Genomic DNA, 24,481 nt, shown 5'->3' on the forward strand with positions numbered 1-24,481 from the left:
ACATCCACGCGGTTTCCCTGGATAACCTGGTTCGTCGTGACAAGTTGGTTGTAAATTTGTCACGATGCTAACTGACCTGATTTCATGCTCATCTTATCATCCACCGGTATCCCGCCAGCGCATACCGTTATCGCAGGCAAGTGATCCATTCCATTATCATCAATAAAAAATACTCAGAAATAGCATAACTGAATTTGGTGCCATTTTCACTAAGTGCTGTGGAAATAAATAATATATGTACAAAGTCATGGGTTGTATTAGAAGTAGAATCTGCGGTACCTTCTGACACAGCATGGCTTGGTCTGCTGCGCTGATGCCGAGCTCTGGCTCCGTGATGTCCCCAACTATTGGTACAATCTTGTTGAGCTCCTGCGGCCGTTCTTGCCGCAATGTCTCGAACAACTGCAGGAAAGTGGTTGGGATTAAGATTTTTGTCTTCATAATAACTAGCAATGGTCTAGTGGCAAAATTTCAACTATAATTAATTTTAATTATAAGCTTGAACATTATTAAGGTTTTATTGTTAAAGACTATACTTCTATAATCACAGATATTAGCAGTCGGACAGGCAATAAACATAAGAATATATGTATATGCGTGTGTGTCAAATATGTACATGGAAGTGTGTGTAAACCTTTCACAGATTTTTATGGATTTAATGTATTTATTAGGCATAATTAAAAAAAAATTGTATTCTGCACTCCTTCTCTATATCTTAATAATATTATAAATGCGAAAGTTTGTAAGTATGGATGTTTGTGACTCTTTCACGCAAAAACTACTGAACAGATTTTAATGAAACTTTACAGTAATATAGCTTATACATCAGAATAACACACAGGCACCGCGGGTACAGCTAGTAAACTATAAATGATCGAATTTCATACTCCTCCTTTCGCGCAATATAACATAAAAATGGTACAAAATTTTTGTATCACGTTTAATATATAATAATAATAACTCAGGAGAATTCACAAAACATCATCTAGTCTCCAACATAGTATATAATATGAATGCTGACAAAATACATTTTTTTTAATTTATAAACGAAGGTTACCATATACCATCAGATGGACCGTCAGCTTGATTGCCATTGTAACTAATAATAATAACCCTGGGCGATTCACACAGCATCATCTATAACTCTAAGTAAGCGGAACTTGTGTTATGGATACCAGACAACTAAAGATACTTATTTCTATAAATACATACATATACATAGAAATACCCAGACCGATACAAACAATTATACTAATGAATGCAAATGTTTATTCCGTGCGAGGAATCGAACCCGCGACAATTGGAAGTAAGGCTGTATGCTAAACCGCTATACCACCGGGCCCGTCGAATAATTAGGTACATAAAAAAAGAAACCATGACCATTGGAAGTAAAACGGCATCTGCGCCGACGTGCTAAACTATGTATTAGACTATCAATAGCGTCTTTGGTGAGTATTGCTAATAAATGGTGCCCGGTAGCTTTATTTATTTATTTAAAACTTTATTGACCAATAAATTATGGTACAAAAGGCGGACTTAATGCTACAGGCATTCTCTACCAGTCAACCTTCAGGAAGTGCAGAAATACTTGATGGTGGCTTTACATTAATTATATAAATAACGTATATACAAATATTAGACTAAACTAAAACTAAACAAGAATAGAATACACACGAATATTATAACATATATATACAACATACATACAATACATAATATATATACATACATTCAATATGACGAATACATTACTTGTTCTATGACAATAACCTTTATTATTAGGAATGGACCACATCAGTTAAACCTCAGATGATACCCATGGAAACTATTTTAGTTTATTGCCGTTTTCTTCATTACTTCGTTAGAAAATAGAGACTTGTTAGTAAATAGACCTCAGTTGCCTCATTATTAGCAATAATATTAACCTCGCATATCGGATTAATCTTAAATGATGTCCATGGATCTCATCATCCGGTTCATTCCTATCGAATTTACGAGTAATTTGTTAACTCGTCTGATTGCTCTCTCATTGTACCATTAAGCATATGGTGCTCTGTTTACTCCGTTAGCATACTCGTACAATGGCAGCACCGTTCCACCATTATCCATAAATATTTAAGCACCGTTAAGAAAGTTTTTGGCAAGCAGCAACACAATAGGCGTATCACCGCTCAGGCGCACACGCTCTACCGTACGCATTACCACACAAACTTTGTCTCTGTATTTCTTCCTAGCTATGTATCTCATATGGTATTGGTGTCACCTTTCCTTGTTTTTCTCTGCTACTTTACTCTATCCCTTCAGAGACATCGCCTTCAGAGACTTTGCACTCCGTCATGTCTCTATCAATTACATCTACCCACCCCATCCTAGGTCTGCCTCTACTTCTTTTACTGGGAGAAAGGGGATTGTTAGTAAAGTGGTTGTTAAAAAACTAATAACTCCATTGCTAGCAATGTCAGGTTGACCTCCTCGTGGTTCCCCCTGGAAACTATAGTGATAAAATCATGGTGAATTTACCACGATGGGCTAACTGACCTGACCTAACCTCATGTTAATCTTATCATACTCCACTGGTGTCCCACCTGCGTAAACCGTTAGCGCAACCGGGTGCACCATTCTATTTTCATCCGTAAGAGCCTCTTTTACTTTGTTTTTTGTTTGTTTGTACAAAGTCTAATTCGGCCGTAATTAAATAACCGTAGCTATAAATTGATATGAACTTACCGGTGATTGTGTGAGCTCGGTGAGCCGCGAGGCGACATCCTGTCCACGTTTCGGCCGCATAAGTAAATATATTTTCTTGATCTTCGGGCAGCTCCTTAGAAGTTTTTCCACTAATACCTATAACAAGTTTCATTATCATCAACATTGCCTTTATATTAACAAGTACAAAAGTTACGGTTAGGGTAGGGATCGAGCATGTGAAACCCCTGGTGTCTCGGAGTCCATAACCTATTACGGTACCTAACCATTTACCATCACATAAATTGTACTCTTGTTGTCATCATCGTAGTATAAAATAAATGTATTGGTAATATAATTTACGGACTTGATTATTTGGTAAGTATATTATTTCGCACGTAAGCAGTCTTTTTTTATCGAGTATATCTGTGTACCCTAGAAAGTGGAGGCAATGTTGTGTCGCGATAGGATATATAGTATCCTGTCATTGTGGTGAATATATGATAAAGTACGTCATATATATTGTTTGCGTTCTGCATTTATTATTATATACTATATACTTCATAAAATATATTTATTGTATATATATGTACATTGTATGTGTATAATATGTAATATATAAATATGTATATTGAAAATGTCTCATGCCAATCGGATATTATTCCTACCACGTAAGTCACCTACTCTGTTGATAGAACTTATCGCTGTATTTTGGAAGAATCAAATTGTTGTTTTACTTAGTACCTATAGTTGTTCTTTGTATAACGCATATGTTGTAATATCTGTATGGCAAAAAAATCATCATGTATTTGCTTAAATAAATAATTCTAGACAACTCATACAGCGTCCTCTAGTCATATAAACAGACTTGTACTAAGGCTACACAATTAAACACAACATACAATCGATTATTTAATTTTTTTTAAAATATTTATGCGGTTTTACCTGCATAAAAATTATAACCTACGTGTTATTCTGATGTATAAGCTACATATACTTACAGTAAAGCTTCATCAAAATCCGTTCAATGTTACCGTTACTATGTGATATGTTATCTGTGCCGTTACCGTTAAACCACCAAAAAACCCCAAATTTAACGCACTAACATAAATTGCTCATTCTCTCATTAAAATCAGTCATTTCAGTTTTGGCTAAAATATCGCGTAAAAGACAAAAAATAGTCAAATAACTGCTGGAAAAACCTGATTGACTTTTATCAAAGTTTAGAAGCATATGAACTGATAGAGTTAACAACGTCAGACATCCATTAACTATGATTCATAAATAAGATAATTTTGATTTACAAACACTTTTAAACAACCTAAAATAACCATTGTGTTATTATTAGTGTTAATACCACGAAATTATTATTTTCCTGTAATAACAACAGATACAAAATATTACATCAACTGAAAATTTACAAAATTTAGAAAAATCACTATAACCCAATTTTTACCTTTGAAGTCTAGTTACAAAATTTGATATTTCTGAGTCAATGCATTATAAGTATCTTTTTTTATAATCGTGGCACTGTTATATACTGTTTTGATGGCCACTGTAGTCAACAGCGGTTTGATATAGTTTATTTACTTCTGATTGTTTTACTTCTGTTCGACTCTGGCATGATAGAAATATTTGTTCATTCATTAGTCCGGATCCTAAGTGTATATACATATACAATATTAAATATGTGTTTACAAAATTATTTTACAAGAATGAGAAATGTTCACTCTTAAAGACTTTCATAATTGAAAGGTATTTTTCTTTAAAACCTGAATCTTGGATAAATATCGAGTTAAATTTTGAAGGAAAGCTGACCATCTGTCAATATTAACCAACATCCAGAGCTTTTATTGTGACAAAAAATTGCTTATGTGTGGCAGATTTATCTATAGATTACGCTCAGTTGATTGGTTACCTCTTCATCTTCATTTTTAATTTGTTCAATTTATTTTCTGTATCTCGTGTATGCTACTTGTTTGTAATTGATGAATAAAGCTATCTATCTATCTATGTCCGTTTTCGAAACATAATCTATCTTTTCGTAAAATTTAATTAAAATCCATTCAACTGTTGCGTAGTGAAAAGGTTATTTCTTATGTAATCAGAATAGCAAACAAGTTACCACTAATCATAAGTATCACTATGATAGTGGTAACTGTCGCCAATACACATGTTTTCTATAGCATAGGTGACAAATGAGCTTGCCGTTCACCTGATAGTAAGTGATTACCGCCGCCCATGAGCACCCGCAACGCCAAGGGATAAGTGCGTTGCCGGCCTCTTCATAAGAAATAAGCTCTTTTCTTGACAGTTCCAATATCCGGTTAGGAAATAAACATATACACACTACGGACATCCCGCTATTCCGTACCCCATTCGGAATGACAAATCGTGTGCGTATGCATTAAAATGGATTAAGACTCTCATATACCTACTGTAATTTCACTGATTTGCCCCGCCGCTCAACCAAAACACAGCAGGCAAATCTAACTGTTTGTACACCCGCAGACGACTTTTTATGAATAAAATTTGATTAGATACATACCTTTCCCATAAACCCAGTGCCGCCTGTGACAAAAACTGACTTATCCGCATAGAACTCAGCCACCGGCACGTACTCCTGGCTCCCAAAGTGATTGCCACCGACGCAAGATGCCATCTTCTCCAGTTGTGGTATAAAACAAACACTTCAAGTGGATCACACCATCAATTGGACAATATTACATGTGTTGGATGGTTTTGTTCAATAAGATTTTCAGTATTCTTTCCTTAACATGATTGGTGTTATCTGTAACAAAGAAAATAATAATATATTTGATGGCCCCAGTGGTTTAGATGTTAAGTAAGTAATCTAAAGTAAACCGGTGGGATATGATTTACATCCGATGGTCGTGAGTTCGATTCGTTCTACATGCCTATTTTAATTCTTCGGTGATTAAATTTCTATATCTGTATCCATTCGACTAAGCAGGTTGCTTTGTATGCTGTATTTAGGTTTAAAGAGGAGATATTAGGTGTGCTGCTTTTTTTCAAACCACGTAAGTGGCAAACTTATAACGACCCATCTAATGGTAGACGAATACCGTAGCCTATGTACTATGTACTGTCACACCAGAAATGTCATGTGCGCGTTGGCGACTCTTAAGAATGCTCAATATACTTTTAAAAAGGTATGTACTGTTCCAGTTATATAAAAAAAGCCAACCAGAATACTATAAGTATAAATTCACAAACGAAATTTTCAAGTTTCAGACCAAATCAGAACTCTCTTTTACCATGAACCTTTCTTATTCACACGCTCATACAAAAACAAATCCATTAATTCACATACAGTTTATGTATTTATTATAAGTAACAATTAAACTGATTATAATTATAGTAATGCTGTAATACAATACTGATTAACCGCGACAAAAATAGTAAACTATGTGAGGAAATTTTTAAACATGGTTAAGTATTTTTAGAATATAATAAAAACTGGTATTTCGACTATTTATAATATTTGTATAGACAAGATATTTACCATATACAATATTTGTTTTCTGAAACACATTTTTCACTAAAATATAATCATATCACAGTCAAGAAAATTAATAGTTTATTAATACATATGACATCCCAAAACACCGTGTCCAAATCACAAAAATCCTATGTCTACTAAATTCATTGTTAACTGAATAACTTGCAAGGAAACTTTTAGTTATTGCTACAGTTTGCAGTATCGGTTTATTATTCTTTTTATTTCATTGATAAAATATGATAGCATGACGTAGTACGTAGCCATGACTAGCTCTTGACAAGGGTTGTCTTTTTAAAGTGCCAGCTATTCTAGGAGGAGTGGGGTTAAGTTTCAAGCGAAAAGGTCTAATCTTATTAATATTTTATACGCGAAAATTATAGATAAATGGATGGATGTTTGTTAGTCTAATATTCAAAAGATATTATGCAGATTGGGCGAAATTTAATGATAGTGTCAAGTAAATATGAAGCAGACAAAGTTGCGTGGGTCAGCTAGTACCGTCTTACTAATGCCTATTATAAACGCGAGTTGTGAGTATGAATGAATGAATATTTGTTACTTTTTCACGTACAAACTCCTGAACGGATTTTGATGAAAGTAATATAGCTATAAGCTAATATTTATAAAAAAAATATGCACTATGCAGTATGTATTTGACATAACCACGCATATATACTTTATCTGTAGCCAAATAGATTAATATTGTTTGCCTTTAATATTATTAATCTGTCTTACTAAATGTTAAATTAATTATGGTCGATAATTATTTCGACCACAGGCCTACCGTTACTTTCAATTACTCATTCACAAAAAATATATATACTTCATACATATATGATGTCCATTGTACTTGCATAAAGGAGACAGAAATAGCTGTTTTCATTATAAAAACGTAAAAAGCATCTGTCTATCCGGTTGTTTGCTATCTTTCCATGATGTAACGAACGGGTCTTAATGAAAATTTCACGTGAATATAGATAAAATAATTAAATAAACTACTGTTAGTTACATAGAGTTAATACTTTTTGTCTATTCTCAAATTTTAAAGATCTAGGTCAACCTATTTTATTTTACAATATATATCTAATGAAAGCGTAAGTATTTATGTCATCTATTTTCTACAAAACCAATGAGCTCATAATGTCAACACTTTTTGGGTGTGAATGACAGTAGATAAAAGAACGAAGATTAATCATCGGCAACTAAAGCAGTCTACACATGGAGGAAAGAGTGGAATCGGAGTAGTACTGTAATTCAGTTCAGCTCAGTGATACATCTCGTGTGTCGACAAATTATCATCACTTACTTAGCTATATAGTACAGAAACAAATTCTGATTCATAATTATTAGATTGTGTCAAATATCCCACTTTGAATATTGTCTCAATATTATAATTATTATCAATTTGTTAATTGTAATAATGTAAATACCAATAACTGTTTAGTTTTGTTGCCTGTAGTCCACATTAAATAAGTGAAATAACTTTGGCGCCAAAATACTGACCAAAAATAAAAAGTATTAATATTATATAGAGTTTGAAGAGAACTTTAGAATAAATATATATATTGTCATATTTATTATGAAGTGCATGTAATGGTTGGCAATGGTACATATTTAAAGTTACAAAATAAAGACATTGTATGTTTAGTGATTACACTTTTCATTGTTTTTAAAGATTATAAACAGATTGCGTGGTTTCACACTTGAATACATTTTCAATAAAAAACCAAAAACAATTATGGATTTCATTGCTTAGTTCATTAAAAAAACAATGCATAAATTGATTGGGATGCAAAAGTAAAAAAAGAGGTATTAGACTTCACAGTAGGTAGACTTGCGGCAATCAATAAGTCTAGTGGTTTAACCAGCGACCATTGGTTAATGCGATGTGCCTTACATCCGATGGTCGCTGGTTCGATTCCTAGATCGATTAAACATTTATATTCATGAGTATGAATATTTGTATCATTCTGGATGTTTTCTATATATATTATGTATGTATTTACAAATAAAAATCTGTCAATTGTATAGTACCCATAAACAAGTTCTGCTTAGCTTGGTACTAGATGACGTTTTATGAATTGTCCTGGATCATTATATACTTTTACTTTACTCGTTTGCGTGTACTGATGTACATTCTCATCTATTTCAATACTATAAAAAACCAAACTGACTATTTTTCAGGCTCTAGTACAGAATATATCGCTGTAACAATAGTAGGTAAGTGTGAGTAAGTACACAATAGTTTACTGTAAGCCATTTACCTCTTGCTAGGTGCACAGGTATGCAGGCGTGAACACAAATCGCATTACACGAGTCACACAATACAAGAAAATGTGTTGCTTACAACTGCAAAGTCTTTAAAAAAAATATTGTCGTCTTAATTAAGGCGCGCTGGTAACTTACTAGAAATTACCAGCGCGCCTAGACCACCGTCGTAGTGAAGTTAAACAACAATCGTCAAGATCGAAGTTAAAAGCATTCATCTATACTTTAAATACATCTCCTTTGATCAATCTCCGTCCAATTCAAACAGGGACTGAAAATAAGATGTCGTAAGCTGAAGTTCGAACTCTTAGCGGTGCCCTCAGACTAGTCGTAACCGTCAGGCGGGACTTGGCCTACAGCTGCTCCATAAGTCCTTACGCGGGTTTGTAGTGCCATTTGCACTCACGCTCTTTCGTTCAGTGAAGCTGTAATGACCAGCTGCAGCCAACATCGAATAGTCCGGAAAACACACTATAAATACGACACAAACTGATCTCGTTAACGGGTCTGCTTGTAGAAACTGGTCTGTTGTGATAGCTATGAATGATTTATTTTGTTATTAAGTATTTACTTATTTCAATTGTACTAATTGGCAGTTTGTATTTATACAAAATCTTAAATATATAATGCTGAACAACATTTTTTTAAAAGAGCAATACATTTGATGGTGTGTAGTGGTGATTCTACTTGTGATGAGTCTGCTTTCGGAATGACTGGCAGAATCAAATAAACGTGACTACTCAAAAGTATTTCCGGTCATTATGCCTATTTCGTCAGTAATACAGTTTTTTTTTATACAACAAAAAAAACTATATCATATATTAAGTTCTCTTCTTATCTTATATTTAATTTATTTGAATTAAGATTATTTCTATTTAGAATAGAATTCTATGAGATTCTATTTAGATTTCTATGTTCGTATTCAATCAAATCGGTTCGTGCAACAATCAAATCGGTCTTTACAATTTTCATTAAAATTCGTTTATCCGTTTAGTCGTAAAAAGGTAACAAAGATATTGAAAATCAGCTATACTTTTAAATTTATAATAATAGCACAGATAATCATATGGACATAGATAAATTAAACTAAGCAGAAATAGTTCCTGAAACTCGAAATTTAAAGATTTGTAATGCATTCGAAGCCGGTTTGAGTCGCTTATTTATTTATATTTGGTTGTCAATTATCTACTGCGTGCATTACTACTTGTAACAAATTCAGGATGTGAGGTGTCACATGAACATGTCTTCGTGTTGATTTTTGGTAGGTATCTTATCTCGACAGACCGCGATACAAATATTTGTTATATTGTTACTGATAAAAACTCTTACATAAATTGTTCATTGCAAACTGACCTACATTTTTATATGTTCCACAAAAGATATCCCATCCCATTCATCGGCGTGTTTAAATATTTTATAATAGTGGCCCGGAACTGGTTCGCCCGGGAGCTCATAACTTTCTGGGTTTTGTATATATTAACATTATAACCTATATCATTCTGGAATAATGTACCCTTCATATAATAAAAGAATGGGGGACGGTTAGTCGCGATTTTCATGGAAACCTTTCCTGATGAATTCGCTACGATGACATCATTTGGAGAAGGGGGTTGTTAGTAATGCGTACTAATAACTTTATTGCTAGCAATGTACCATGTCAGGACGACCGTTATGTGGTTTCTCCAGGAAACCATCGTAGTAAATTTATGGTCAAATTACTACGTATCTTATTTAAGATGTTGATGATCATTATTGCAGTTGTATGAGAGACGATTGAAATGTAAGTGTATGAATGTCTTCAGGCTGTGAGCTCCAGAAAGGCGAGGCTTACACAATCAAAGAGTCAGACATTAAACTTTTATAAATATGCATAGTCAGGACGAGGAAATCTTTAGAGAGCAGGTTATAGTCATAAGATATTGAGATTCGCATTTCAGGTATTCAGGCCAAAAGGGATAAAGGAGAATGAAAAGAACAGAGTAACCGTTGCTGTCTGTACTGACGAATTGGAAGCCATTTATGTTTGGAGCGGTATGAGGAAATATGATCATACATACCATTTACAATTATATGCTTTCTGTTTTATTTATAATATTAACATAAATGTATAATGATTATTAATTTTCATACCACATATGCCGGATAGCTTAAACGCTGACGGTACAAACTATACCAAATAGTTGCAACTAGAGCATCGCTGACGAAACAACGATACCATCAATATTCGGCGGTACGGCAAACCGAATACATATCAATAATTGTAATTAGGTTCAATGATTAAACATTAATAAAAGAGAAAAGTAAAATATTGAATGTATTCAGGATGCAGTAAAAATTTCAAGAACGAAATAGTACTTAACAATCACCGGCCGAGTCGTACCATCGCCTGCTGGAACAGCAGAGAACTATTTCTTCTGCTTGTCTACTCTGAAATCCAATTCCGATCCACCGACATTGGATTTCGTTCCGCATCCAATCATACTCTTCAATTCTCTTCATTGAGAAATTCTATTACTCATTAAACGATTACTTAAATAACAAGTCTAAATTCTAATGTTAGAGAGAAACACCTCATTATATAAGAAATATATGTTTCTTGCCAGTTCTTCTGAATTAGATCTGTATACTGCATGCATAAAAAAATCATGTTTTTTACTTGGTTCATCCGACAGCTACTTACATAACTAATGTGACCACAAAAAATACATTAAATAATATTTTTTTAATAAAAAAATTACATTTATATGATCTGACTTGGCAATTTTTAACTCTAAATAATTGTTTTATAATAATTATGAACAGCTTTTCATTTCTTTTTATACTGTGATGGTTTCATTTTGAACATACTGTTTTTTAGAATATTAGTATCAATTACAAAGGATTCAACAGCTGGGGCTTAATTATGTAACCCTATTACTAACAATTCTATATTGCAACAGATTACAATCAATGGAGTTGAAATTTTCTATGAACAATCTAATTAGTATGATTTTCCAACATTGCAACTGTGAAATGATCTGTATATAATTTCGAAATTGTAGATTATAATCTATTGAATACAAGTTATTAATAATAATTCGACATAATTAACCCTCTGGTAATATTAATTACAATTACAATATTAAATATAATGAAGCAGTAACAGGGCAGTAGAAATAGGGTTGTCCTACAGCCATATAGTAATTCCTACATGCCGTACCTCCTTGTCCACTCGCAAGCTAGTTCATTATACCTTTCTCTGTCTGTATTGTAGATCCTAGCAATGTTTGGCTCCAAAGGATCATTTGGGTCTGGATCACACAGAAGCGAACAGATTGACAGCAACACTTTGGATATAGTTAACGCCGGAGACCATTTCGAACGAAGGATGTCAAGGCAAATAATACCAGTACTATTTATATTTGGATGATATATCCTTGTTTTGAATACGACTTTGGGTGGTTCGAATGGGTAAGATTTTGGTAAATGTATGTTCAGGAAAAATATGCCTCCTTGATAAGGGCTATCGTCTGGACCCATTATAGTGGCATGCCAGTGGAAAAGATTATCCCCCCGTGGTCCTGCTGAGCAATGTGATGGAGGATCTCTCCTGATATCTTGTAATTCCCGTTTGATTCGTTTTAGAGCCATTAATTTAGATACAATATTATATTCATGGTAGACAAATTAAAAAGTATAAAATACCTTTTGATAGGTGGATGACAGGAACGAATGTTATATTTTTTTTATGTTTTACGTCTCTGCATACAAGTCCTTTTAAGTCAAATTTTAACAAGTTAAATAAAAAAAAATTACAACATTAATTGAATTTTTACAATACAAATTACAAAAATGAAAGACAATACCCAACAACAGAAATTTTCTTACCACATCTACATAGGTACATCGAAAATTACTAGTTTTGACCTTAGAGTATGACTAGTGAAACAACATACTATTTACTCCTTGAGGAATCAGTAATGGCAACTAAAATAAATATTTCTTGATAACTTTAGAAAAGTTCAGAGTACATCGCAATGGCACTATTATACCAGAATACAATAAGATGCAACATTTAAATATAATAATTATTTAAAAATGGATAATTGACTCTCGGGTTTACGTCATTTGGACCAAAATATTTTTTGTGTACTGTATTATGTACCTACATAAATTATTATTGAGGGGAAAATAGAAGGAAAGAGGGGAAGAGGAAGACAAAGGTACAGTTACATCAAGCAAATTAAAGACTAAATGGAGTCGTATCGTATCAACATTTAAAGAGCATGTTGAAGAAGATCGTGGAAAGTAGCAAGAGCTCCATCTACCTACAAGAGTTATGAATGAATGAATTATGTAAACAAAATTAAACACGCATATTTGCAATCATTGTTATTTTTCTGGATTCGTTTTGAAGGTTTGCCCTCATGTGCTTCGAATAAAACAATTTTAGAGGAGATCTTATCAAACTTTTTTTAATCATTTATAGTATTTTAGTTTAATTCTCATTAGAGAGGTGCCAATTCTTTATCCCGTGCTTAACATTAACATTAATAAAAACCTCTGTTATCGAGAACATTGTGCCTAATTTTTTTTTTAATGAAACTATTGAGAAACGTTTATTGGGAGATTAATTATTCGAAAGATGAAATATCGTATTTTCTGTAGGTATACGCTTATATACCATAAGGCCTCTAGTTAATGAATAAAAAAGTAACATAAATAAGTATTATTCTTACTAGATTTTTTAAACACTATTGGAATAGTAAACACGCTGGCAGCTCATATAACGGTAAACAGTACCACCGACGCCCATGGCATCACTCATACGATGCCATTCCGGAGAATTCATGACTCCGTACCTTGTATTTTTACTGCCTCTTCAAGTAAAACACAGGTTAAAAAGCAACCTACTTGGCTAAAATAAGTGAGATAGAGGTAAAAAGTCGTCTGTGTGGATACAGAGATTACTTTTTAGAATGTCCTTTTACATTACTAACAATGGTACTACTAGTCATATAGGCGCTACTTTTTTTAATTGATGGTGTGCTAACGGTTTACGCTTGCGGGGCACGAGTATAGGATGATAAGATGAGTAGCCCCGTTAGCTCATCGCAACCAATTTATCAGAAAATACCAAAGTTTTCAGAGGAGACCGCGTGGAGGTCGACCTATCATTACAATACTCTATTACTACCAATCCCTTCCCGTATGTGGTACATGTGGTGGTGACTACGTGACTTTATCACCAGAAATTTATCACGATCGTTATCAGAAAAACCGCGTGGAGGTCAACCTTACATGGTACATTAATAGCCACATTACTAACATTACCCTTCCCCAGTTTACTATTCTACCTATAATACTTACACAACCATTTATTGGCTGTAATTATTTTAATATTTTATTTTGTTTATTGTTCACAAATAAACAGGGGAAATGATATTTCATTTGATATGTCACGTTGAGACAAACATCACATGGAGATTATGTATCGTCACATTATTATCAACAAAATGGATGCGAGTATTGATACTGTATTGAAGGTAATCATTCACCAAGTTTTCCACGATACATCCGTGACAGGCTCATCTTTTAGATTTAAAACATGTCATTGATCGATCACATAAAAGTTCACACAAATTCTAAATTTAGCAATCGAATAAAGATATTGTAATCAGTAGATAATCAAATCTGGCCTCTTTATAACATCAAAATGTGAAAGTAGGTACGTAAATAAAGTTGTTTGTTTCTATTTATTTGTTTGTCACTCGATCACGTTTAAATGTTTACCGTAAACTATAAAAAATACAGGGAAAATAATAATAAATAACTCATAACCCAATTAATACAGTGCCATCTAGTCCCATGGTAAGCAGAGATAATACAAATTATGGGTACTAGACAACTGAATAGCTAAATATTTTTTTTTTAGAAATCATCATCAACATCATTATCTCCTTCTTCCATATCCCATTTATTTTAGGTCGGCGTAATATGTTTTTTTATATATACATAGAAAGCGCCCAGCACGATACAAACCATCATACTCATGGATACAAATGTTTGCAGCGTGCTAGGAATCGAATTCGCACCATCGAAAGTAATGCGGTATGCTAAACCAAGATACCGACTGCTAGACTACCGACCAGATTACCATCAGTCCAAGCATCTGTCTGGAAGTGTGCAATTGGTACAAAACTGGATTGTAACTCAACACTATGTATGCCCAGAAGGTAAATTGTATAGTACATATATATATATGCATGCAATATACGCTAGATAAGGCTAGTTAATAAAAAGTACAGTAAATAGAAAATAATATAGAACTACGTAATACTACAAATAATTAGGGTATATTTATATAAAAATAAATAGGTACAATATTAAATATAATTTTACAGTACTTTAATTTAACTGTATACGGTGGAACTTCAACTGTATCTGGAACTGAAGCAGTGTTAAATGGAAAATATCTATATCCGTATTTGTATTATAATAATTAGACTACGCACAAAAAATGTATTTACATACAGATCTTCAAACTGTAATCCAAAATATGATAGTTAAGGTCTGTAACGTAGAGGCGAAAGGGATTATTAGTAATGAGATTGATAACCCCATAGTTATTCACTTGGAAACTATCGTGATAAATTGCTGTTGAATTTATCCCGATGGGCCAACTGACCTGACCTCATGCTCATCTTATTATCCTCCACTGGTGACACGCCAGTATAACGTTAGATTCCATTAATATGTAACGTATTTCATAGAAGCAAAAAGAATAAATCTGGAAACAGATATGGGCATAAAAATAAAGGAAGAAGAAGAAACTACAACTAAATTATAACAAACGGAAAAGGTAGAATAAAATTTTTGGAAATTATAAAAATGTAATAATTAAGGTAGCAAAAGCAAAAGACACTAAATAAGTATATGTAGATGTGTAGTGGTTATACAACCGACGTATATATAATTAATGAAAAAGCAAATAAGAATAGAATGAGCATTAGTAATAGGAAATTTGATATAGATGAAAAAAATATAAAACAAGTAAAAATAAAATTATTATTTTTAATATTAACATCCGGCGATAGTTATTATTATTAAAAAAACGTATTTTATAGATGGCCCCTAAAACACTCTATACCTGATTTTTATATATAGTGGATAGCTACATCTGCTATGAAATAGACTTCTCATTCGTTCACATCCAGGTAGCAGTGGTGGTAGGTACAGTCAATCATGTGGTGGTATAACATTTCATTGATATTAGTCATTCAGTTCGCTGGCTAGTCGCTTGCTAAGAGACAGGTCTCGTGGACTTGTCTTGAGACCGTTGTCATTGACCTTGCGGTGAAAGTAAGTCTACGACCCAGTTTTGTTTGTACTAACATACCTGTGCTGCCCGACGTAATTGTATGGTAAGGCGCGATGGCATCTTAACCCACTTTGAAAAGGGTTGGTTTCTATTTTAACCGGCTCCAAAAATAATGAGGTTATCGATACGCCGTGGATTTTTTGATTTGATATTCGATTATTGTATCGCTCTCATTATCGACCAAATTTATGGCCTGCCGTATCTTATTATATATATTGTGTATTTAACTACAGTACGTACGTACAGTTACTTTGAAAACCACTTTAAATATAATTTAACGGAGTTTCTAAGTATTTGCAATAAGACTTCTTTGATTTACTCTTCAAGTTTTCTCCGCTAAAACAATATTACAAAAAAAACATTGCCAAGCTAAGCACGGTAGCAGATATAATTATTATTTTACATTGTATGTATTTTACAAGAGGATAAGTAACAAAATTCGTGTAAAATATATGACACGAAGGACTTTTTAGGAGGTTTCTTAGATTTTAATTTTAGTATATAGAATAAAATAATATAGAACACGAATTTTTTTACTATTTGCTGTGACAGGGAGGAGAGGAGCAAAAATCGATTAAATTGATGTGTCGTAATATATGTATAGCCCCTTACATGTTAATCTAGGATGTGCTCTATCTGTGTACCAAATCTCATTTGAATCTGTCTAGTAGTTTCTTTATAAAAAAGAAACAAACATACATTATTCATCCTTAAAAACTTTTGCATTTATTATTATAGTATTTGTAACTATTGTCTTTGGTCGAGTTTATTTGGGATATTTGTAGTCGATGGTCATTATAACGCAGTCTGTGGAATTTACAAAATAATAGTCTGTATTATGAAATGGCGGGAACCGCTATTGTACATTTCTTTTATATTTACATTACAATAATATTGAATTTTTATAACACCAAAATGTAGGTGTATAGTGATGAATAATAAAAAAAACAAGCACAGAAATTGTAACGGAAGGGAATGCTTTTATTTATATCTTGAGAGAAAATAACAAAAAATTCCATCAGCTGTAACAGGTTTATTAGACATTTGGCCTTTCCTATACTAATATTACAAAGCGGAAACATTTTAGTTTTTATATGTTTGCTTGTAACATATAACTCTTAATATACTTGACAGAATTGTAAATGATTACACATATAGAAAGCTACATGTTATTGTAACTTTAATTTATAAGTTTGGATAACGTAGGCTATATAGTGGCGCCGAAGGATACGAATTGTTTTATGAATAAGGAGTAAATTAGTGTATACATGTAAAGTAAAAGACACTTTAGTAAAATATTAAATACACTCTTTCCTAAGGAGATAAAAACCATCGCTCCTAAGAATATTTTTCAATTCTTGTACCTGACGGGTCTAGGTAACTAACTTTAACTTTAAAAAACACTAACCTAAACAACCCAATAATAAAAAATAAATAAAAAAAAAGTATTATTCATTGAATTAACAAGATAAAACATAATTAATTCGAAAATGAATTATTACGTGGACGGAAAAAGGGTAGTAGAGGTAGGGCATCTGCACGATGGACTGATTCTGTTCGAAAGGCCGCCAAACGAAATGTGTAGACGGCGCGGCGGTCCACCTGGCACAGGATAGAGATGCCTTCAGAGTTTTGGTTGGAAAAAGTAATCCTGGTGGTCACGACACTCAGCCTTGAGAAATTGACATAGAAAAATTGATTTATGTATTATAATAGTGAAGCGTGAGCATGTCAACGACAGTTCTCAATACCTATGACTACCTACATCTATGATAACAATTGACACGATATGCTATTTAGAGAAAAAATCCGACCCCACAGTAAGTTTATGAAAAAAATAATTACAGCTGAAATTTCAAGTACTTGTAAACATTGTAACATAACTTAGTAGATAGGAATGAAGATAATTCGTATCTTATCCTGTATTAAATGTTCATTATTTTTTTCATAACATGTTTTGGTACCTTACGTATGATATTCAGTATAACAGTAGTTCTAAACGGTTTTGTTTGAAACCGTTCTGATTCGAACTCACGACCTTTCTTAGTTGGAATAGTAAACTAATAGGCCACGACGCTCTCTAGTATTTATATATTTACGTATTATATGGCTTTATGTGCATTGTGTAAGAAAAAGAAAGCGCTTAGTCATACAAAGATAGATATCGTTTTCCTTTTGAGCGCGTCTTTCTCACCGATTTACCGATTAATATATGTATAATATATCAAAAGTGGATTAGGAGATATTTTATTTATAATTAATTACCCGCCCCGACTTTAGTTCCATATGTACTATACATATAAACCTTCCTCTTTAATCACTTTATTTATTGCTAAAACTACATTAAAATGCGTTGCGTAGTTCAAGAGATCTAAGCGAATAGATAGCGGAAGTTATTTCATTTTAAACTATTTAAAAATAATGTTTTTTTGACGACAAATTTACAAATTTGCTGTACTTAGTTTGGGATTAGAAGGCGCTGTGTGAAATCTTCGGTGTTATTCATTATATATGAATAGGTAATATATATACAGTAGAATCCCGATTATCCGGATCAAATAAAACCAGGAGTATTCCGTATAAACGTAAATCCGGATAACCGATTTCTAAGCAAATCGAACAATATTTAAATTTTGATAATTTTTCATTCTGTAATAGATCATACGATCTATAACGATAGATAATAAATTACATAATACCTATAGAATTTAATATTTGTCATTGATCTTTGACGTAATGAATCACATCTTTTCATTGCAGCCAAGTCCATGATGCGCTTCAGTTGTAACAACTGTATGGGATCCGATTCGTCTTGTCTTTCAAACCACTTAAAAGTAACATCTAGAACTTCAATAGCTTCTGCGAGAGATGGTACTTGACGTACAACCCCAGTTTCAGTCTCTTTTTCATCTTCTCTCTCATTACTGTTCTTTAAATTCTTCATCAGTTAATATTTGGAATCCAGAGTCTTCAGTATCGCAGTTTATCCACTCCTTAATATTCACTTCATCTTACCCTTCCCCAAAGCTAAGATTTTTCATTGCTTCTTTTATTTCTTTAAAATCATCGTGCGGTTTAATTTAAGAATTAGATAGAGTTAATTTTAATAATTTATGTCCGGATAATCGGAATTCTACTACTATTACAATTCTAAATATGCTTTAATGCACTGCCAGCGCTAACGGTACATGCTGGCACCAGTGGAAAATATTAGTATAACAATGGAATTAGGTCAGTCATACCATCGTTGCGAATCCATCAAGAAATAACCACGTCGACTTTCAGGGGCGACCGCGTGCATGTCAACCTTACGTGGTACATAATTAACAATGAGGTTATAAATAAACGAAAATAAATAAACAGAGCACGACTCTCTTGTCTTAAAGCCCGAAGTCGGTCGACACCAAGAGCTGTCAATATGTATTTCTCACTAAAGCCGGTTATGGAAACACCGAAAACAATAATTTTAGAAGCAGTGGTAGGCTCGCATCCGTTATTTTAAAAATAGAGTAGAAAATTCTTTATTCAAATAAACTTAAAATTAACATTTTTATAATCTACCACTCAATCAGAAAACTGTCTCATCTCGGAAAGAATGATCAAGTAACTTGCGTAATGCTCTTTAAATAATTGTTGTAATTGTAATTATACATTTTTAAGTTAAAATGTATGAATATAAACTACAAAGTAGTACTAATTCATTACAGTCAAAATATTAAATACCAACTGACTAGTTGAGTAACTAAATAGAGTAAATCAATCGCAGTCGCAGTTCCAAAATAAAAAAAATTGCAGTAGGTTTGTCCTACTGGGTACTACTAAACAGATAGGACACAGCAGTCTTCTTCATAGTAGGTACGATTTATTATGTATTCATTAATTATCAACAGATTATGATGACTCTTTTTGTAATCGATATCGTTCAACTCCGTGTACGATCCATAGTAATTTTGAGTCTGTTATATTCAGTTTTTAATAAAACTAATATTAATATTAAACCTCATGGTCCCTTTTTCCTTCATTATTTCCAATGACGTGTGCACTATTAAGTACATATATGGATGTCTACATATATTTAAAAACGTATATACTATATTATGTTTATTACGTGCGCCACCTACTTTTTTCATATCCTTACTTTCTTTATCCTACCAAAAGTAGTTTGGAAGACATTGCTTAGCGATAAGACCACTTTTTGTAGCAGTTCATATATTTACAACTAGCTGTACTCTCTGTGGAATTTAACTTTATTTTTCTAAATTAAAAGTAACCTAAGTTACTCCTTATTACATCAGCTACCTGCCAATAAAATTCCCGTCAAAATCGGTTCAGCCATTTCAGTGACTAATCACTGAACCGGAACACACAGACAGACAGACAAAAATTGTAAAAAATGTTATTTTGGTGTATGTATCGTTTTTTACATTTAGATGCATGTAGTAAAAAACGGTTATTTCAATATTACAAACAGACACTCCAATTTTGTATACATTTTAATTATTCAATAATAATTCAATTTAAATATCAATGAAGAGTATAAATAAAAAAATTCTTATGTCGTACCTGCATAAACTAACAATATATATGTATTAATACATACTATTATATTTATATGAATATGTTTTGTATTCTGCTTAAGATGGAAAGAGAAAGTATATGATAATAGTGTATTCAATTCTTAGAAATACGTCGAAGAAAGGACGTTAGAACTTAAAGACAAGTGAGTGGATATATAATTAATTTAAAAAAATTTAAAAGTTATTTATAGAAACTTGTTCCACAGGTTGTATTAATTTCAAAATTACTTGACTCTATAGTTATAAGTAAACATTAATTACGGTCTAAATAAAATGTATAGAGTAAGTTAAATATATATAGAATTTCTTATGATAGAAATCATTTTTATAAAAACTTACTAAAACTAATAAAACAAACTTACTTTTAAATATAGCTTATATCACAACAAATTATCACACAAAATTAACACAATATTTATTCACAAAATTTAAGTCACAAGTCACAAAAACTGATTTTTTTATCGTAATCAGTACAAGGAAAACTTAAAACATTGCGTTCAACGCGCTGGTAAAAAGTTGACTGGCTTGAAGACGAGGTGTAAAGTAAAAGTTGTATGTGCTAACCCATAAGCGGTAGCGTAGCGGTGAATCCAAATATTCATTTTATGACATATTGTTTTTCTCATTCAATATATTTGCACCGCCTACAATTTTTCTACGCATAACCCATGGATGACTGGTAGATAATGGCGTAAGTTTTGAAGTCCGATATATATATTATATAGTTATTACTTTATGTACCTATTATGTGTATAAAAGTTAGATAAATACAGTCGACATTTAACGGATGCATATGGAATGGTACACTCGTCTTTGGTAATGTTATTTGTATTGACCTATGATATAATAAAATGATTGATTGATATGATGAAATTTATATATATATATACTAAATATGTAGATATTTGATTCTTAGACTTTATGAAACTATATAATATTTTATTTTACTGAAAGCTTACATATTTTCAGAACTAGACAACTGAACATATCTTCTTAATAATAAAAAAAAGAGAGGTTTATAGGCTACCGTATATCTCAAAAAAAACCAAACTATGCTTCGGATAACGACTAGTTTTTTATATATTTATTTGTAAAAAAAATATTGTTAAACGCTATGCGCTCGTAAATTGACACGTAATCGAAAGTTGGTTTTCGAGATATTTAGTTGCATCCGTATATTATGTTGTTCTCTTTCCCTCCGTATGATGACGGTGTAAAAACACTATGTCATAATCCTTTTCATATCTATAGATGGTAAAAGAGATAGATCCAAGTTACACTGCACGATACTGTATTTGAACTAAAGATCCGTTAATGGGAATAAAATATACTACACACGTATCATACCTTTGTGAAAAAAAACTATAAATCAACTTGCCCAGTGTGATCTTAGTTGAGCTACATCTTATATAAATCTTATATACCGTATGATAGTCAAAATGGTGGTGGAAAAATTTCCTCTCCTTTCACAAGAAGAAAAAACATTAAGAAAAAAATTTTTATAACCCTGTTAGGTCGGAAACTTTTCAGATCCCAGTGATGTTGCTTATAAAATGAAGAATATATTTCTATCATCATTACATAGCATAAAACAAAGTCGCTGTCTGTCCGTTCCTATGTATGCTTAAAACTTTAAAACTACGCAACGGACTTGAAGCGGTTTTTTTTAATAGATAGAGTGATTCAAGAGGTAAGTTTATATATATAATACATGTACACCCTCTTTTCATTGTAGCCATGGAAGGGCGCTTTTACGCTACTTGAATATTCTTAATAATAATTTACTTACTTATTAAATATTCACAATTAGAATATAATCGAAACTTACTTAATTTCAATTTGTAATCAAATAATTTTTAGACGAGATATTTAACTAGCGGTTATTCGTACATATTATCTTTGAATGTTATTTTTTATCAAATTTTTGCTTAATTCTTAGTATTATACGGTACAATATTTACTTTATCAATCAACGTATTTATTTTATGATTTTAATATCTATGCTTCGGAACAGGGAGTAGTCACGAGCTTGATATGTAACTACATACATATTATCTTCTATATATATAAAAATGAATTGATGTTCGTTAGTCTCGCTAAAACTCGTGAACGGCTGCACCGATTTTGCTAATTTTAGTCTTGAAATATTCGTGGAAGTCCAGGGAAGGTTTCAACGGTAATAAAATATGAAGATTTTGCATGGAGAATAGTAAAAACAGCAATTTTATTTGCCCATACAAACTGTCAAAACGAACCCTGCGTTCAGAAATTTATTGCGTAACTAAACTTCAAAATTCCTTTAATTTTCATTTATATACCTCTATACTAATATTATGAAGTTGAAGAGTTTGTTTCAATGTGCTAATCTCAAGAACTACTGGTTCAAATTGAAAAAATATTTTTATGTTTGATAGTCCATTTGTCGAGGAAGGCTTTATATAACATTTCTATATAACATTAAGCTACGACCAATAGAAGCGGAGCTGCAATGAAAAATATTGCAAAAGGTGAGAAAATGAAACAGACGAAGTTGCGCGAGTCAGTTAGTTATTATATAGTTATAAATTAACATTTATGTGGAATCGAAGTGGTAATAAAACCTTATCGACAGCAAAATCAAACATTAGAATGTGACATAAATATTATTAGACATTTTTAGAATCAAACTATATATATATTTTATATTTGAACTATCATGGATAACTGATAATATTATTGAAGTTGAACGTTGAACATTGTGTTTATTTTCTTCTTTATCGAAATCAAAACTAATATTACAAAAAGGAAAGATTTGATATTATTTAAATAATGACTGACCAACATCTTTGCCTTGTCAGTCTTTGTCTCATTATTTGGAGTCGGCGCAGTATGTCTTATATTCTCTCTTAGCAATTCCAATATGCCGTCTTTTTATTCATAGCACTTTCAACACAAACTTAAACTTAAGTTAAAACACAACTGTACAATCCTTCCAACTTTTTTTTCGTGTGTCCTCTGCCTTTACTATGTTTATATTAAGTAGGTATATTCTTTAAGACACATTAATTCTAGGTAATTTATGCAGAAGACACAAGTTAAGCTGCTAAAGCTTGTGTTATGGGTATACTAGATAACTGACAAATACATAGACATTTTTTTTCGTAAATACATACATACATATTTATATATAAAAAACACCCAGACCGATACAAATAATCATACAGATGAATGCAAATATTTGCACCGTGCAAAGAATCGAACCCGCGACCATCGGAAGTAAAGCGGTGTGCTGAACCGCTAGACCACCGAGGCCGTCGCCGTATTGACTTTAACATGCATTACACATAGATTAAATTAAATTGGAAGCATATGTACACACATGTCGCCTTGTCAAAACAATTACAAACCATTATGAGACTATAAAATTTTTGCTAAAAAGGACTCCGCTCAGCATATTGCTGCAGTCGAAGCTCCCTGATTTTCAGCGGAGGCCTTAGGGTAAATAATAGCACATAAAACAAAATGTAAAATGAATAAACTAAAAAAAATACTTTAGAAATATTTAAAATGTTTTCAACAATACAAAGTTATATTATAATTATAGTTGGATTGTATTATATCGTTATATAAAAATGTTTGTAAGGTTACCCTGGCTACTAAGTTGGGTTCCCCAGGGTTACTCCGGCCACACATATCCGATAAGAGTCTGACGACTCGTGCCAACGACTCTCTTCGATTAGCACATCGGTTGCTACGCCCCGCCTTCTTTGGAAATACGCCAATCAAACGATGTCGTTTGCTCGGTTCCTGCGGACTCAACTTAATGATGTGAGCCTAGTCTTAGTTTTAGAATGGATGATAATAGAATGGTGGAGGACTGGCGAGGCACCAGAGGAGAATGTTGAGATAAACATGAAGTGAAGTCCAACGTGACAATTCACGAGGAATTTATCATGATGGTTCCAGAGGGAATAGCGTGGAGGTCAACCTGACACGGTCATTTGTTACCTATGGCATCATTAGTTTAATATGGTACACACTTATGGTAATAGGTTCAATGATATGTATTTAATTAATTTAAAGTATTTT

At 32.4% G+C, this 24,481-nt stretch overlaps 2 protein-coding genes across 2 annotated transcripts in view; both read right to left on the reverse strand.

Annotated features, from left to right (window-relative positions):
* The window catches only part of LOC131850212 (putative fatty acyl-CoA reductase CG5065), a 43,667-nt gene that overhangs the window by 8,123 nt on the left and 11,063 nt on the right, over nt 1–24,481 (reverse strand). The window contains exons 2-4 of the mRNA XM_059200386.1: nt 5,234–5,476; nt 2,728–2,844; nt 280–402 (exon numbers count right to left, since the gene is read on the reverse strand). Of these exons, the coding sequence (XP_059056369.1) occupies nt 280–402; nt 2,728–2,844; nt 5,234–5,347 (354 nt within the window). The 5' untranslated portion in view covers nt 5,348–5,476. The remainder of the gene's footprint in view (nt 1–279; nt 403–2,727; nt 2,845–5,233; nt 5,477–24,481) is intronic.
* LOC131850222 (ubiquitin-conjugating enzyme E2-17 kDa-like) lies at nt 10,765–12,175 on the reverse strand. The gene has a single exon (XM_059200394.1). It carries the CDS (start codon nt 12,104–12,106, stop codon nt 11,663–11,665), a length of 444 nt encoding a protein of 147 aa, XP_059056377.1. The 5' UTR covers nt 12,107–12,175; the 3' UTR covers nt 10,765–11,662.

Source organism: Achroia grisella, unplaced genomic scaffold, assembly GCF_030625045.1.
Source record: "Achroia grisella isolate CSIRO2021 unplaced genomic scaffold, CSIRO_AGI_Agris_v1 utg114, whole genome shotgun sequence".
Classification (NCBI taxonomy): domain Eukaryota; kingdom Metazoa; phylum Arthropoda; class Insecta; order Lepidoptera; family Pyralidae; genus Achroia; species Achroia grisella.

Bases quoted from the DNA above. Each gene is read 5' to 3' on its own strand.
- LOC131850222 (XM_059200394.1), bottom strand. From the start codon at position 12,106: ATGGCTCTAAAACGAATCAAACGGGAATTACAAGATATCAGGAGAGAT.